Genomic DNA, 14,670 nt, shown 5'->3' on the forward strand with positions numbered 1-14,670 from the left:
TGTCTGTCCAGGTTAGATTCTAAGCTCTTCCAAGAAGGTACTGTCTTTTAAATGTCAAAATGTACAGAATTGCGTACGCCTTTGAGTGCTATATAAGTGATAAATAGTAGTAATATCTTCTTAAGTGCCAGTTTTACTGACAACTATTAAGAACATAAGAATTGCCATACTGGGACTGATCGAAGGTCTATCAAGCCCAGTATCCTGTTTCCAACAGTGGCCAACCCAGGTCCCAAGTACCTAGCTAGATCCCAAGTAGTAAATCAGATTTTATGTTGCAGTGGATTTCCCCAAACCATCTCAATAATGACCTATGGACTTCTCTTTTAGGAAATTATCCAAGCCTTTTTTAAACCCTGCTAAACCGATTTTACCACATTATCCAGCAATGAATTCCAGAGTTTAATTACATGTTGTGTGAAGAAATATTTTCTCCTTTTTAAAAAAAAAAATCTACTACTTAGTAGCTTCATCACATGCCCCTTAGTCCTAGTATTTTTGAAAAGAGTCATCGTTGGCTCTTTGTTTTGTCCCTGGAGTTGCATTAGATAGTTTAGGAGTAGGTTCTCATTCAGTTAATTCAGGGTTGACTCCCTCTCTTGGTAGAGAAATGGTTTTAAAAGTTTTCTGAACCTGAGATAGTGGTAACAAAATCGTAGTGTAAGTAGTAGTTGGTTCTAGCTTTTTGCTAATTGATATTGGATGGACAAGATCATTTGCCTAGTAGACTTTATTTATATTGTTGCATGCTGGGAATTTTAAATGGAAAAGATTTCTTGTGGTATATCTGGAGGCACCCTAGAAGTAGGATAGCAAACTCTGTTAGGTAGGAGGGGCATTCCCTCTTAGGATCTTAAAGGCCTAGTTTAAACTTGATCCTTGCGGTTATGGGCAGCCAATGTAATTTCATATAGTAGGGCTGTAGGTGTTCTGATTTCCATAATCCGTATATGAATCTTACCCCGCTACATTTTGAACTATTTGAACACATGATAGCAACGTTGTAGAGCAGAGAACTAGCATTGCATTACAGTTTGTAAATTAGTGGGCTATATTATGAGCTATCAGTTTGAGAGTTACATATCTTTTTGGTTATCAAGTGCCTTAAAACTGTTGATAGTACTAAATAACTGTTAGTACCTGTGATATAATAGAGCAGATAAAACCCATTTTTGAAAAAGTGTGAAAGTATATGATTATATAAAACTCAATTTTAATATTTAAAAAAGCCACTAACATTAACGGCCATTTTCTCATATTAAAGGTTCCCTTAGAGCGAAAGAAAAAGTATGTTGCAATTCGTCAGAAAGCAAGGAGCACAGCACATGGCGAGTCAGGTATGGTATCCTTTCTTTATAAAGCTTAGGAATATTGGATTGTTTCACAATGCCTGATTTCCAACCAGCATTTAAAGCATTTAATATTGACTGCCTTTTTCTGCTGGCAGCTTAGCGTTTATGTATTAGATCTGGTCCAGAAGACACATCTGTTTTTGAACTGTGTACTGTTAATTGACTTTCAAACCTACAGTACATAGAAAAATTAAGGCAGATAAATATAAAAACAGATAAAGGCCAATTGGCTCATCTAGTCTGCCCATCCGCAGTAACCATTATCTCTTTCTCTCTCCGAGAGATCCCACGTGCCTATCCCAGGCCCTCTTGAATTCAGACACAGTCTCTGTTTACACCACCTCTTCCGGGAGACTCTGGGCAAATTACTTAACACTTCATTGCCCCAGGTACAAAATATGTACCTATCTAAAATACATAAACTACATTCTAGTGTAATAAGTGTGCCATTCTGGACAATGGTTATTCTCCCAATGCTCGTAAGCTGTGCAGAAGGAATCCATTCTAGGTTTTCAACTCCTCTTCCCACCAATGGCTCTGCTGCCTTCTTCAGTTTTTTCTGATCTGCTTTGTATATGTTTTTATTATTTTCAGTATTTTTTGTGGTTATTAGTATACCAGAGCTCCCCAGTTCGGGGAGAAGAAGCAGACTTGGGTCTACAGCCGTCAAATTAATCCCATGGAGACCTGTTTGGCCAGCCTTCAAAGATATATGTGGAGCTCGGGGTCTGTACCCCCAATACTTTAGCTCACCTATTGAATCATAGGGGTTAGAGTGGAGGCTGTTAGGCATCCACAGGGAGCTCAGCGGGACTCGTCAGGGTGCTAGCTGCTATTTTATTTATTGAATTCAATTTATATCCCGTCCTCCCCAGGGAGCCCAGAACGGGTTATAAGGTAACATACATATCAGCAAACAAGACATATAACAGTAGGGAACAGAAGACTAAGGTCTTAGGGCACCCTGAAGTGTGTATAGTTCAATTGTTCTGGATTAGCAGACACTTGGAGCCTGAAGCATTCACAGGGAGACGCATGAAGCCTGAAGTATGTACAGGGAGAGTCAGTGTGTGCACAAGGAAGGAGTCAGTTGGACATCTATTAGGAATGCAGTGGATTGGGTGTAACAGTCTGAACGCTAGCATCTCCCTTTTGTGTGCGTGGTTCTGCAAGGGTTGAAGATCAGTCCAACTGGCAGCACAAAGATCTCAGCGTTGAAGGAATAGCTGAATAAGAGTTTCTTCTCTCATACCCTACTTTTTAGAGCTAATGCAGACTGCAGCACATTCAGAGCATGTCATAGTGATTAAGACTACTACATCCTTTGGGCAAAATCGGGAGAGGGGGGTCTGAAAATCCTATTTTTAAGGGTTGTTGCCACTTCTATAGTGTCCCCCCACCTCTAATAATTCTGTTTTCTGTGGGATTTTACTTTTGGTTAAGTCATTTTTGGGCACTAAAATGATGCCATGGTGGCCATCTTGGATTTACTGATAATTTTTCTTTTCAAAGTTCTCCAAAACTCACCTCAGATCACCTCATTTTGCCTGAAAACGCTGATGTCTTGCGCTCAATTTTCCGTTCCAGTTTGTTGGCGCCTGTTTGTCCGGCGCGCTTATGACTGTGAACCACTTATTTGGATATTGTCACAGTCTGTACCCCTGGATAGCGCAGTGGACCCTGTGACTATCACAAATATTGAGCTGGCGTGGTTCCCACTGACTTAGGGAACCCTTCAGGTTTAAAGTCTGTTGTCTGTTGCCTGCAATAGGTTTGCAGGTAAGTATTCCCTTTCCTTCTGAGAGAATAAGGACTCACACAACAAAGCAGGTTTCCAGCTTTTATTTTGGCCAAAAGCCAGATTGTGGTTAAAGCTCACCACTATCTTGCAATGCAAAAATACTTCAAAACAATTTCCAGAAAACAAGAAGCACAAAAGAAAATAACCAATAAACACGGACTCTCAGTAAAAGTCAGAATAGTTGAAAGTTCAATTGCTGGTTCCTGAACTTTAAGTTTAAGCTATAGTCCTTTCACCAGGGCAGCCTTGTGTACAGGTTAATTAATCAACTTTGTAAGTCCCATGGAAAAGGCTTCAAAATGGAGTTCTTCCCATTAGCAGCATAAGAAATGGTCACAAACAGTTTTGCATTCAACAGTCCCTGAACTTTAAGTTTAAGCTATAGTCCTCTTCACCAGGACAGCCTTGTGTACAGGTTAATTAATCAACTTTGTAAGTCCCATGGAAAAGGTTTCAAAATGGAGTTCTTCCCATTAGCAGCATAAGAAATGGTCACAAACAGTTTTGCATTCAACATGCCCTGGACACTCCCGTAGACCTCAGAAAATGCAGTGCAATCACAGAAAAAATATACCTCAGGGTTTTCCTTATGCAGTTTAAACAGCCTCCAAGTCCCATTACTGGTTTTAACTGAAACATTCTCCTAGCAGGCAATTTTCCATAGCAGCAATTTTCAAACCCAAAAATTCAAAACCCAACTTAGCACAAACACAGGTAGCTTGAAAATCCTCACAACTCACTTTTACAGCAACTTATGTCCATGGCTTCAGCATAAGTTCCTGCCTCTGTTGCCATGACTGGAGTATTCACAAACTCCATTTTCTCAGGCTGTTCCTCCACTGGAAAGGAAGGAATTTCTTCCATCTCCCAATCTCCATTGCTGCTGTCTGGCTGGGGTAAGAGCTCAGGTTTCTCCCTGTATGGCTGCTTGCCTGCCTGCTTCCTCTGCTTTCTCACTCTCTGCTCTTTAACTCATAGTCCTACCCCCTCAGCCTTGATAGGGAGATGGGACTGCTCTCCTCAGCTGTGTGTGTTTCTCAGGGACAGCCTTTCTCTGTCTCTGCCATAAGGGAGCAGAGTGCAATCCTGGGATTTAACCCTTTTACTGGATTGGCAAAGGCTCTGGGCTGAATCAAGACTTCCTGCATATCATTTACTGACTCACTCTGGCTGCATTGGTGGTAGTCAGCGATATCAGGTTCTAGCTTTATGATTTGGTCAGCTCTTCTGCATAAGGGCAAGATGTTCTTATACCTTTTCTTAGGGACAAATTGTTTATTAGCAGTGGATTTGTCACAATATTCAAGATACTGATATGAAGTCTGGCAGTGAGACAGGGGTCATGCGAGGGGGCTTGGTCTCCCAGGGTAAATCAAAGCATTGTCAGAAGCTGATCAGGATCCTGTGGACCTTTCTGACAAGGGGTTCAGTTTGTATGCCTTAGCTCTCACAGAGTGAGTCTTCCCTGCTGGGAGATATAGGTTTGCATACAGGAACAAGTACAGAGGACACAGTGGGGGCTCTCAACAAGCAGAAGATCCCACTGTGCATCGGCTGTTCAAGCCTTCGTCACTATTAGAGATCATTACAGAGACTCCCAGCAGGCTGTTTCTACTCTGGTTTTTTCTCAGTGGAATGAGAGCACAGCTCACGCCTTTTTTTATTCCCCCAGCATCCTGATATGAGTTTGTTAGTCACAGAGCATTGGGATGCTCCTGAGTAGAGAATAACACAGGGACAAATTTGTCTCAATCCCTGTCCCTACCCTTGCCCCACTTAGTGTGCAAGGCCTGTGCAGATGAGTACAGAGCTTGCGGAGACAGGACGGGGATGCAGATAGATCCCATGGGGATAGGGACAAATAGAGAAACATAGAAACACAGAGTATGATGGCAGAAAAGGGCCGGCGGCCCAACAAGTCTGCCCACTCAAGAACCCTCCCTCCCACAAGTCTGCCCACTTAATCAATACGAACTCTTCTCCCTGGGGTATCCATCTTTTGGGCATAGCTCTGTGGTGCCCTCACCTGTTTGTCCCATTGACTCTTGAAGTTGAGCACGCTACTGGCCTCGACCACCTGGCGTGGAAGATCATTCCATCGATCAATAACCCGTTCGGTGAAGAAGTATTTCCTGGTGTAACCATGAAATCTTCCCCCCTTAAGTTTCAGCGGATGCCCTCTTGTCGCCGTGGGACCCTTTAGAAAGATTTCTTCCTTCAGTTTAATGCGACCCATGATATATTTGAATGTTTCTATCATGTCCCCCCTTTCTCTGCGCTCCTAGAGAGAAAATAAGCACAGTCTGGTCAGACGTTCTCCATAAGGGATGTCTTTTAGTCCTGAGACCATCCTAGTGGCCATTCTCTGGATTGACTCCATTCTCCTCACATCCTTTTGATAATGACAAAGAAAAATCCAAACCTTGGTCCAACCCCTGCGGCGTTCCACAAGGGTCCCCACTGCCCCCTACTCTCTTCAACCTATATATGGCTTCTCTTGGCATTTACCTGAACAAACAAGGCCTATCCTCTTATAGCTATGCTGATGACATCACCATCCTCATTCCTTTCGACCAACCAATGCTCTTAATGTCAGACACACTACACAGAACTCTAGCTACAGTTACAACTTGAATGGAAGACCACAAACTGAAACTCAACCCAGACAAAACTAAATTCATCCTCCTAGAAAATAACAAAATCCCAACCATAACCAACTTAGAAATCAACTCTATCAACTACCCTTTGCAAACCACCCTAAAACTTCTAGGTATGACTATTGACAGAGGCTGCACCATGCAACCACAAATTAACAAAACAATACAGAAATCTTTCGCAGTTATGAGAAACCTTAGACAAGTCCGAAAATTCTTCGAAAAAACACAATTTCAGCTCCTAGTACAATCTCTAATCCTAAGTATCCTAGACTATTGCAACATCCTCTACCTCCCCTGCCCTGCAATAATGATTAAACAACTACAGACAATTCAGAATACAGCTCTGAGACTCTTCTATTCATTGAAAAAACATGATCACATTACTGAGGCATTCATCAATTCTCATTGGCTTCCAATCCAGGAAAGAATATAATTTAAATTCTACTGTAAACTATTTAAAACTATAAATGGAGACAGCCCAACCTACCTAAACGACCGCCTCATCCAAACCACCTCTACCAGGCATAGAAAAACACACACCCCATTCACTTACCCCCCCAATCAAAGAAGTAAAACGGAAAAAAACTATACAACGGACTACTGGCCACTCAGGCAGTGAAGATAGACAACCAAGTCTCCAACCTATTGACAACAACCCCAGACTACAAGATGTTCAGAAAGGAAATAAAAACTATACTCTTCAAGAAATCCCCTAATAAAACTTAATACCATGATAAAGCTTAACCCCCCTCTTACCATCCCCTCCCTAACCCCAGATCCTACTTTTCCCTCTCTTGGAAACCTTCTCTGATCTAACGTTGTAACCCTTCTTCCATAACTCTTTTTGTAATCCGCTTTGAACCAAAAGGTAATGGCGGAATAGAAATCTGTAATGTAATGTAATGTGGCCTCCAAAACTGGACACAGTACTCCAGGTGAGGTCTCACCATGGCTCTGTATAACAGTAGTATGACTTCAGGCTTTCGGCTGACAAAGCTTCTTCTGATGCAACCCAGCATTTGTCTAGCCTTTGCTGATGCTTTCTCCACCTGATTGGCAGCTTTCATATCTTCCTGGATGAGAACTCCCAGGTCTCTTTCTGCAGTAATTCTAGTTAAATTTTCACCGTTCAAGGTGTATGTTCTGCATGGATTTCCGCTCCCAAGATGCATTAACTTGCATTTTTTAGTATTAAAGTTTAATTGCCAAGTACTGGACCATTGTTCCAATAAAAGCAGGTCCTGCTCCATAGTGCTGGGCCTGGTTGCGCTGTCAAGTTCTGTTGACCAACCCACAATGTTGCATAGTTTAGCGTCATTGGCAAATAATGTAATTTTGCCTCGAAGTCCCTTAGTCAGATCCCTTACAAAGATATTAAATAGCATCGGGCCCAAGACCGAGCCCTGTGGCACTCCACTGGTCACTTTAGACGTTTTTGATGGAATACCGTTTACCATTACTCTTTGAAGTCTGCCCCTTAACCAGTCTTGTACCCATGCTGTCAGTGTTTCTCCTAGTCCTAATGATTTCATCTTGTTCAGTAACCTCCGGTGTGGAACACTATCAAAAGCCTTGCTAAAGTCCAAATACACGATGTCCAGGGACTCGCCTCCATCCAGTTTTTTTGTTACCAGTCAAAGAAGCTTATCAGGTTGGATTGACAAGACCTTCCCTTTGTAAAGCCATGCTGGTGGGGATCCCTTGATCTTTCATCGTCCATAAACGTGTCCAATCTGTCATACTTTATGTCCTAAGGGCTTTATAAAGGTAGCCAAACAATCTCTTGGCTGTATCCTATTGCACAGGAGTGTCAACAGATATTTACGCAGCCTAAGGTGGATTTCTTGGTGGACCAGGTAACCAAGTGCATGTCCCTGCCAAGTAAGGGAGATGTAGTATTAAAGGGTACACTGGATCACAGAGTGAATGTGGTCCTAAAACGGCAGTTTGAAGGTTTGGCTTTAGGATTCAAAGCAGCTCAGCACAATAGCATGTAAATTATATCCATGCTATTTGTGCAGAACATTGTCGGTAAAAGGGAGAGGAACTGTGCCTAGTTCTTGCTCAGAAGAGCAATTGCCAGGCACAGTTCTACACCCCATCCCTACTGTCAAAAAAGAAAATACATGCCCGCTTCTGCTGCACTCCCTGCTGGCTGAGCTGATCATGGCAAGGGGAACCCCAATCAGCTCAGGTGGCAGGATTACCTGCCCATTGGTGATGTTGGGGGAGTCCTGCCAGCTCAGCTGATTGGGGATTCCCCCGCTGCGATTAGCTCAAGTGGCAGGGAAAGCCCCTGATTCATCCATCCCTCAATATAGCCCCCACTACCGGTCTGAGCCCTCTGAACTTTCCCCAACAACCCATTGACCACCCCTACCTTTAACTGAATCAGCAGGCGGGATGCCCACTCCCTCCTATCTCAGGTGATCTCCCCCTACAGGCTGCATGCTCAACCAACTCCACTGTACCTTAAATAGAAAAAATGGCAGGAGGGATACCTACTCCCTCGTGCCGGCAGGCCTGCCTCTCCAAAATGGCAGGCCTTCCCCTTCATGGTGCATCCTAGGATTCTCTGGGAATGACCTAAGGCCCTGATTGGCTCAGACATATATGGCCTCTCCCCTGGGTGGAGCCTTAGGCACCTGAGCCAATCAGGATCTTAGGCTCCTTCCAGATATATCCTGTGATGCACTGGGAAGGGCCTAAGGCTCTGATTGGTTCAGACACATAAGGCCCTGGGCCAATCAGGGCCTTAGGCCATTCCCAATGCATCCCAGGTTGGGATACCATCAGGAGGGAGTGGGCATGGGGGTGGGGGGCCAGGTGGGGAGGGGCCCTGAGGCAGGAGAGAATGGGCATCTTTCCTGCCTATTCAGTTTAAAGGTGTGAAGGGTCAGGGGTTCATCGGGGGTTCCGGCCCTGTGGCAGGAGGGGAGTGGGCATCCCTCCTGCTAATATTTTTAAAAAAAGGTATGGGGGGACTTGGACATCATGGGGATCCTTGCTTTTTTATGGTATTTGCTCACAAAACACATGCACAGCAGCTACCGGAAGCTCCAGAGCATCCAGAAAATTTTAGCAATTATTATTCAGTGCTGGGGGGTGGTTCCCTTTAGTGCAGTGGTCTCAAACTCAAACCCTTTGCAGGGCCACATTTTGGATTTTTAGGTACTTGGAGAGCCTCAAAAAATAGTTAATGTCTTATTAAAGAAATGATAATTTTGCATGAGGTAAAACTCTTTATAGTTTATAAATCTTTCCTTTTGGCTAAGTCTTAATAATAACATTGTAATTTATAGCTAAAGAGACATATGATCAAGAAACTGTTTTATTTTACTTTTGTGATTATGATAAACATACCAAGGGCCTCAAAATAGTACCTGGTGGGCTGCGAGTTTGAGACCACTGCTTTAGTGCATCACAAGGAGAGCTCATTAGATTACTAATAAGCTCCTTGTAATGCATTTGCATAGGCTTCTCGGTGGCTGCTACAACCATCGGTAGCAACCACAGAGAACCAGTTTCTGCATCAGCAGGAGAGTTTCCTTGCAAGTAAGACTGGTGTTTTCCATAGTTTTGCTCTTTCACAAGCTTTGCTGCAAAAAGCAATGCACCAGCTGTGAACATTTTATGAGGGTTTGTTTTTCCTTCTTTTTTCAGCTGTTTTTTACTTACACAGCATAATTATAGTTTGACATCACATAAATTTTGTCCTGCAGCAGCAGACTTTTGAAAGAAATATTATATACTTAATTATAATATACTTAATTATGTAAACTGTAAATTATCCATTCATGAGGTTGCATATTCGTTCATAAAAGGTAGCTTAACATTTTTCTTCGGGTAAAACAAATCAATCAGGTTGTTTTTTTTTTTTTAAATATCATTTTTATTGAAGAGGCAACAAGAGAAACAGGCAAAATCAATCAGTTTTATGCTTGGATTACAAAGTAGTGTTTAGTGAAATTGACTAGCATGTTAAAATTTTTGGCAAAATTTTTTTAGCCAATAATGTGGGGTTGGAAGAGGGTGTTTTCACCTAACCAATATCTGAGGCTTTTTATTTTGCCTGAACAGAGTGCTTAGGTGCCTGGCTAGTCTTTTTGTTTTTTCATTAAATGGTGTATTGATGTGTTTTGTAATTTTGTAATCTTACCCGCAATGTGAGGTTTTGGATTACAAAGTAACCAAAATTTTTTAGATTTTAGTAAACTTCTATAGGACCACAGTTCAGTCTTGCAGAAAATTCACTTTCTGGTTGTCACTGGAAAAACATCCTCATGTAGGTCAGTTAATACAATAGTTCCCATGACAGACAGATTCAAGGCAAATACAGAGTCCATCCTGACAATTGATTATCTCTATGAAACCTGGTAAGGAGAAGCAACACACAGTAGTAGCAAAAGATCACTGAATGCAACAGTAGGCATTACAGAACTTATTAAAGACAGCAGTCATAAAACAAAGGTTGGAGTACAAGATGTCCAGTCAATTGTCCGAGCTCTTGGGAACAACGGGAGAGAAAACAAATTAAATAAATTGCTGCACTGTATTAAATGCCCAACATGTTTATTTCCTCCAAGTCTACATTAAGTAAATTCTCCAAGGACAAGCAGGCAGTATATTCTCACATATGGGCGAGGTTGTCCACGGATTCCAGCACGGACATATACCAAAGTGTACTGTTATTTTAAAAACTTTAGCACTGGCCATTCTGCGCATATGCCTTCCCACCCAACATCGATTCACAGAACCCTCAGTTCTTCATTTTCTGCCTTCTGACTCTGCCTGTTTGGGATTTGAACGTTGTTCTTTCCATGCTGATGAAGCCTCCCTTTGAACTGCTCTCGTCTGCTTCACTGAAACATCTTACCTGGAAAGTGATTTTCCTCATTGCACTGATCTCTGCAAGTTGAGTCAGTGAATTGCAAACAATAGTCTCAAATCCACCCCATACCAGGTCTTTTACGATAATAGGGGAGTAATCCTGCATACTCATCCAAAGATCCTGCCAAAGGTGGTATCTGAATTCCATTTCAACTAGTCCTTTTGCCATTTTTCTTTCCAAAACCACATGCTCATCCTGAAGAGTCAACTCTCCAAACTCTGGACTATAAAAGTGCTCTTGCCTGCTACCTAGATCACACCAAACCACATAAGACTACAGCTCAACTGTTTGAATCCTTTGACCCTAGCAGGCTGCAACGTGACATAATCAGGCTCGAGGAATGGGCATCGACATGGCAGATGAGATTCAACGTGGATAAATGTAAAGTGATGCATGTCGGTAACAAAAATCTCATGCACGGATACAGGATGTCCAGGGCGGTACTTGGAGAGACCTCCCAGGAAAGAGACTTGGGAGTTCTGATCGACAAGTCGATGAAGCCGTCCGCGCAATGTGTTGCGGCGGCGAAAAGGGCGAACAGAATGCTAGGAATGATAAAGAAGGGGATCACAAACAGATTGGAGAAGATTATCATGCCGCTGTACCAGGCCATGCTGCGCCCTCACCTGGAATACTGTGTCCAGCACTGATCACCGTACATGAAGAAGGACACAGTACTACTCGAAAGGGTCCAGAGAAGAGCGACTAAGATGGTTAAGGGGCTGAAGGAGTTGCCATACAGCGAAAGATTAGAGAAACTGGACCTCTTCTCCCTCGAGCAGAGAAGATTGAGAGGGGACATGATCGAAACATTTAAGGTACTGAAGGGAATAGACTTAGTAGATAAGGACAGGTTGTTCACCCTGTCCAAGGTAGGGAGAACAAGAGGGCACTCTCTAAAATTGAAAGAGGTTAGATTCTGTACGAACATAAGGAAGTTCTTCTTCACCCAGAGAGTGGTGGAAAAAAGGAACTCTCTTCCGGAGTCTGTCATAGGGGAAAACACCCTCCAGAGATTCAAGACAAAGTTAGACAAGTTCCTGCTGAACCGGAACGTACGGAGGTATGGCTAGTCTCAGTTAGGGAGCTGGTCTTTGACTAGAGGGCTGCCGCGTGAGCGGACTGCTGGGCATGATGGACCACTGGTCTGACCCAGCAGCGGCAATTCTTATGTTCTTGTGTTCCGGTAACTAAGTGAACTATCTCATGCTAGCTAATGGACTGTATAACCTTTGCATATTCTCAGGCTGGGATGATGCTGGATGACTGTGTCACTGTTCATAGAGTATGAGCTATGGCCACTTTTATTGCCCATATGTGCTCCACTCTCATTTGGGACATTTCTCATTAATGCTTAGATCAGCATTCTAGAGGAGACAGTCAGTTTGGTCAGGCAGTTCTCAAAAATTTATTCTCTCTTTTAAGTCATCTTCCCTCCATCTTCAGGGCTTTCACCAACCTCATTAGTTATATTTAACCCTCTTCCTAAGGGCATGATTCTGACAACTTGAAAGTCCCATAATATGAGAATATATTGCCTGCTTATCCTTGGAGAAAGCATAGTTACTCACCTGTAGCAGGTGTTCTCCAAAGACAGCAGGCAGACTTTCTCACAACTCACTCACCTCTCCTAGATGGCTTCTTGGCTTTTGGATGTAACTAAGAGTCCCATGAGCTGACATTGGGCATGAAGGCCTACATGTAAGCATGAATAGACAGGCAATGATAAAGTTTTTAAAGTGACAGTGGATGACGTGGCCCATATGTGAGAATATCTGCCTGCTGTCCTTGGAAAACACCTGCTACAAATGAATAACTGCGCTATAACTTGTTTGAACAATGGACACTAGAACCATGTAGGAAAAGGGAAATATGTTTAAAATGAGCACATTACCTTGAGTAAATTCCTTTAAAAAGATGGTTAATAAAAAGCAAATGTATAACACTCGTGAAAAAACAAAATAAAAACATTAATAAATAAAAACACAAGGTATAAGAAACACAAAAAACAATAAAAATGCAAGCTAAAATCTTTAAATTCATATATGAAAATCTGTGAAAATAATTATAAACTCGGAAACCCACATTCTGTGCTCACAAATACTAAGGGGCTCTAACAACAAAAATTAATATGCGATAAGTGCAAAGCTTGTATAGTAAATACAGGGGGCACACCCTCATCTGCCCTGCATTTACAATGCATGGCCCTTGAATGTGACATGGGCCCTAACACTAACAGATGAACAGACAGCTGCCTGAGGCATCGCCACTTGTTTCCAGTCTCCCCTCCCCTGTCCCCTCATCATATGTTCCAAGGTGCTTTCTTCCCCCCTCACCCTGATCTGATCATCAACCTCCCTCCTCCCATCCCATAGGTACCTGTTTTTCCTTTATAAAATAGATGACAATAGATTTTTTTTTGTTTGTTTCTCATATTGGCATCCTGTTAAAAATATTCCCCCCCTCACACACACATTCTACAATTTAATGATCTCATGCAAATGAATGAATTTATTTATTTATTGATATCTTTATAATTATGACATATGTCTTAACAAAAACAAACAAATCAAAACTGTCTGTTATAGTGTCCTATGCAGGTCTCAATAACCTTAATTGTATATGTCGGAGAAAGTTTTTATCATCATCATTTACTTCTTTTCTAAAATGTTTGGTTTTCCTTTAAAAAAAAAAAGTGTTATAATTAGGCCAATAAATCTGTTTCCTTGTGTATATTTCTTTCCTTGTTGTTCTATAAGTTTTGGTTAGTTGGAGGAGCAGCAGTTTGAATTAAAAAATACAATTTTTCTTCTATTTAGATGCACCTCATTATTTATCTTCTCAATCATATATGGTGGACAGTAGTCTGAGTGAGGAGATGAGTCAATTTGACTTTTCCACTGGTGTTCAAAGTTTTTCTTACAGTTCACAAGAACCAAAAGCTGCTCAGTTTCATTCCAGGAGAAAGGTAAAAATCTATTATTTATTTGGAGTGGGAGAAGGAAGATGTGTAAATCATACTAAATGGACTAAAAGCTTCTTTATTTCTTAATGAAACAAGTCCTTTGGTTTCAAATATTTCACTTGCAAGAAACAGAGATTCCTTAACAGAGATGCCTTAACTGCTATGCATTGCATCCCATTTTTCAGAGAACATAAGAATCAGAACCGATATGTCTTTCAGGATGTGTTCAGTTTTGGTGATGTATTAGGATTTGCAGGAGTGTATGTATATTTGTTAGAATATGCAGTGGGAGCCGGCTTTGAACTGGATTAAAAATACAGTGCTAGAAAAAGAGCAAAAAAAATACCCAAACAAATTTTTGCTTCCTTTTTTTTTAAACTTTGGGAGCAATTTTTTAATCAACAATTTGTGCAAGTGCCTACCGCACTATCATTCATAGCCCAGTGGATTTACACTGATGTTTCTTACTGCATCAAACTTTGGAAATTTAAGAGTAAATTGCTGTATTAATGGGTAGCACAACTAATTGCATCAGTCTGTTGGTAGTTACATTTTTTGTGTGTGTATATTTGTGTGGCATTTGATCTGATGCCAAGAGGGTCCTTATCACTGCTTACTTGGATATTTTTCCTGGGAAAACTCTTCAGATCTTCCAGTGATGCATATGATATAAGTCACATGAACCATATACCGTATTTTCACGCATATAATGCGCACGTTATACACGATTTTTACAAACTGTGCATAACCTTGCACGTTATACGCGTGAGCGCGTTGTACAAATTTTTTTTACATAGTTCCCCCCCCCGACGTCCGATTCACCCCCCCGCAGGACCGCTCGCACGCACCCGCACCCCCACCCCGAAGGACCGCTCACACGCACTCCCACCCGCACTCCCCCATCATGTAGAAGCTCCTACCGGTGTCCTGCTGCTTCCTCTTGGCGGTCCCGGCCCTTCTGTGAGCCCTGCGCCTGCGCTGCTTCCTCTTCCGGCGGTCCCGCC

The 14,670-nt window shown here is 42.1% G+C and overlaps 1 protein-coding gene across 3 annotated transcripts in view; it reads left to right on the plus strand.

Annotated features, from left to right (window-relative positions):
- Positions 1 to 14,670, plus strand: part of PRKDC (protein kinase, DNA-activated, catalytic subunit) — a 524,414-nt gene that overhangs the window by 276,654 nt on the left and 233,090 nt on the right. For all 3 annotated transcript variants that reach the window (XM_033933710.1, XM_033933711.1, XM_033933712.1), the window contains 2 exons: positions 1,265 to 1,337; positions 13,521 to 13,669. In XM_033933710.1, coding sequence (XP_033789601.1) covers positions 1,265 to 1,337; positions 13,521 to 13,669 — 222 coding nt within the window. The remainder of the gene's footprint in view (positions 1 to 1,264; positions 1,338 to 13,520; positions 13,670 to 14,670) is intronic.

Source organism: Geotrypetes seraphini, chromosome 2 (genome assembly GCF_902459505.1).
Source record: "Geotrypetes seraphini chromosome 2, aGeoSer1.1, whole genome shotgun sequence".
Classification (NCBI taxonomy): Eukaryota; Metazoa; Chordata; class Amphibia; order Gymnophiona; family Dermophiidae; genus Geotrypetes; species Geotrypetes seraphini.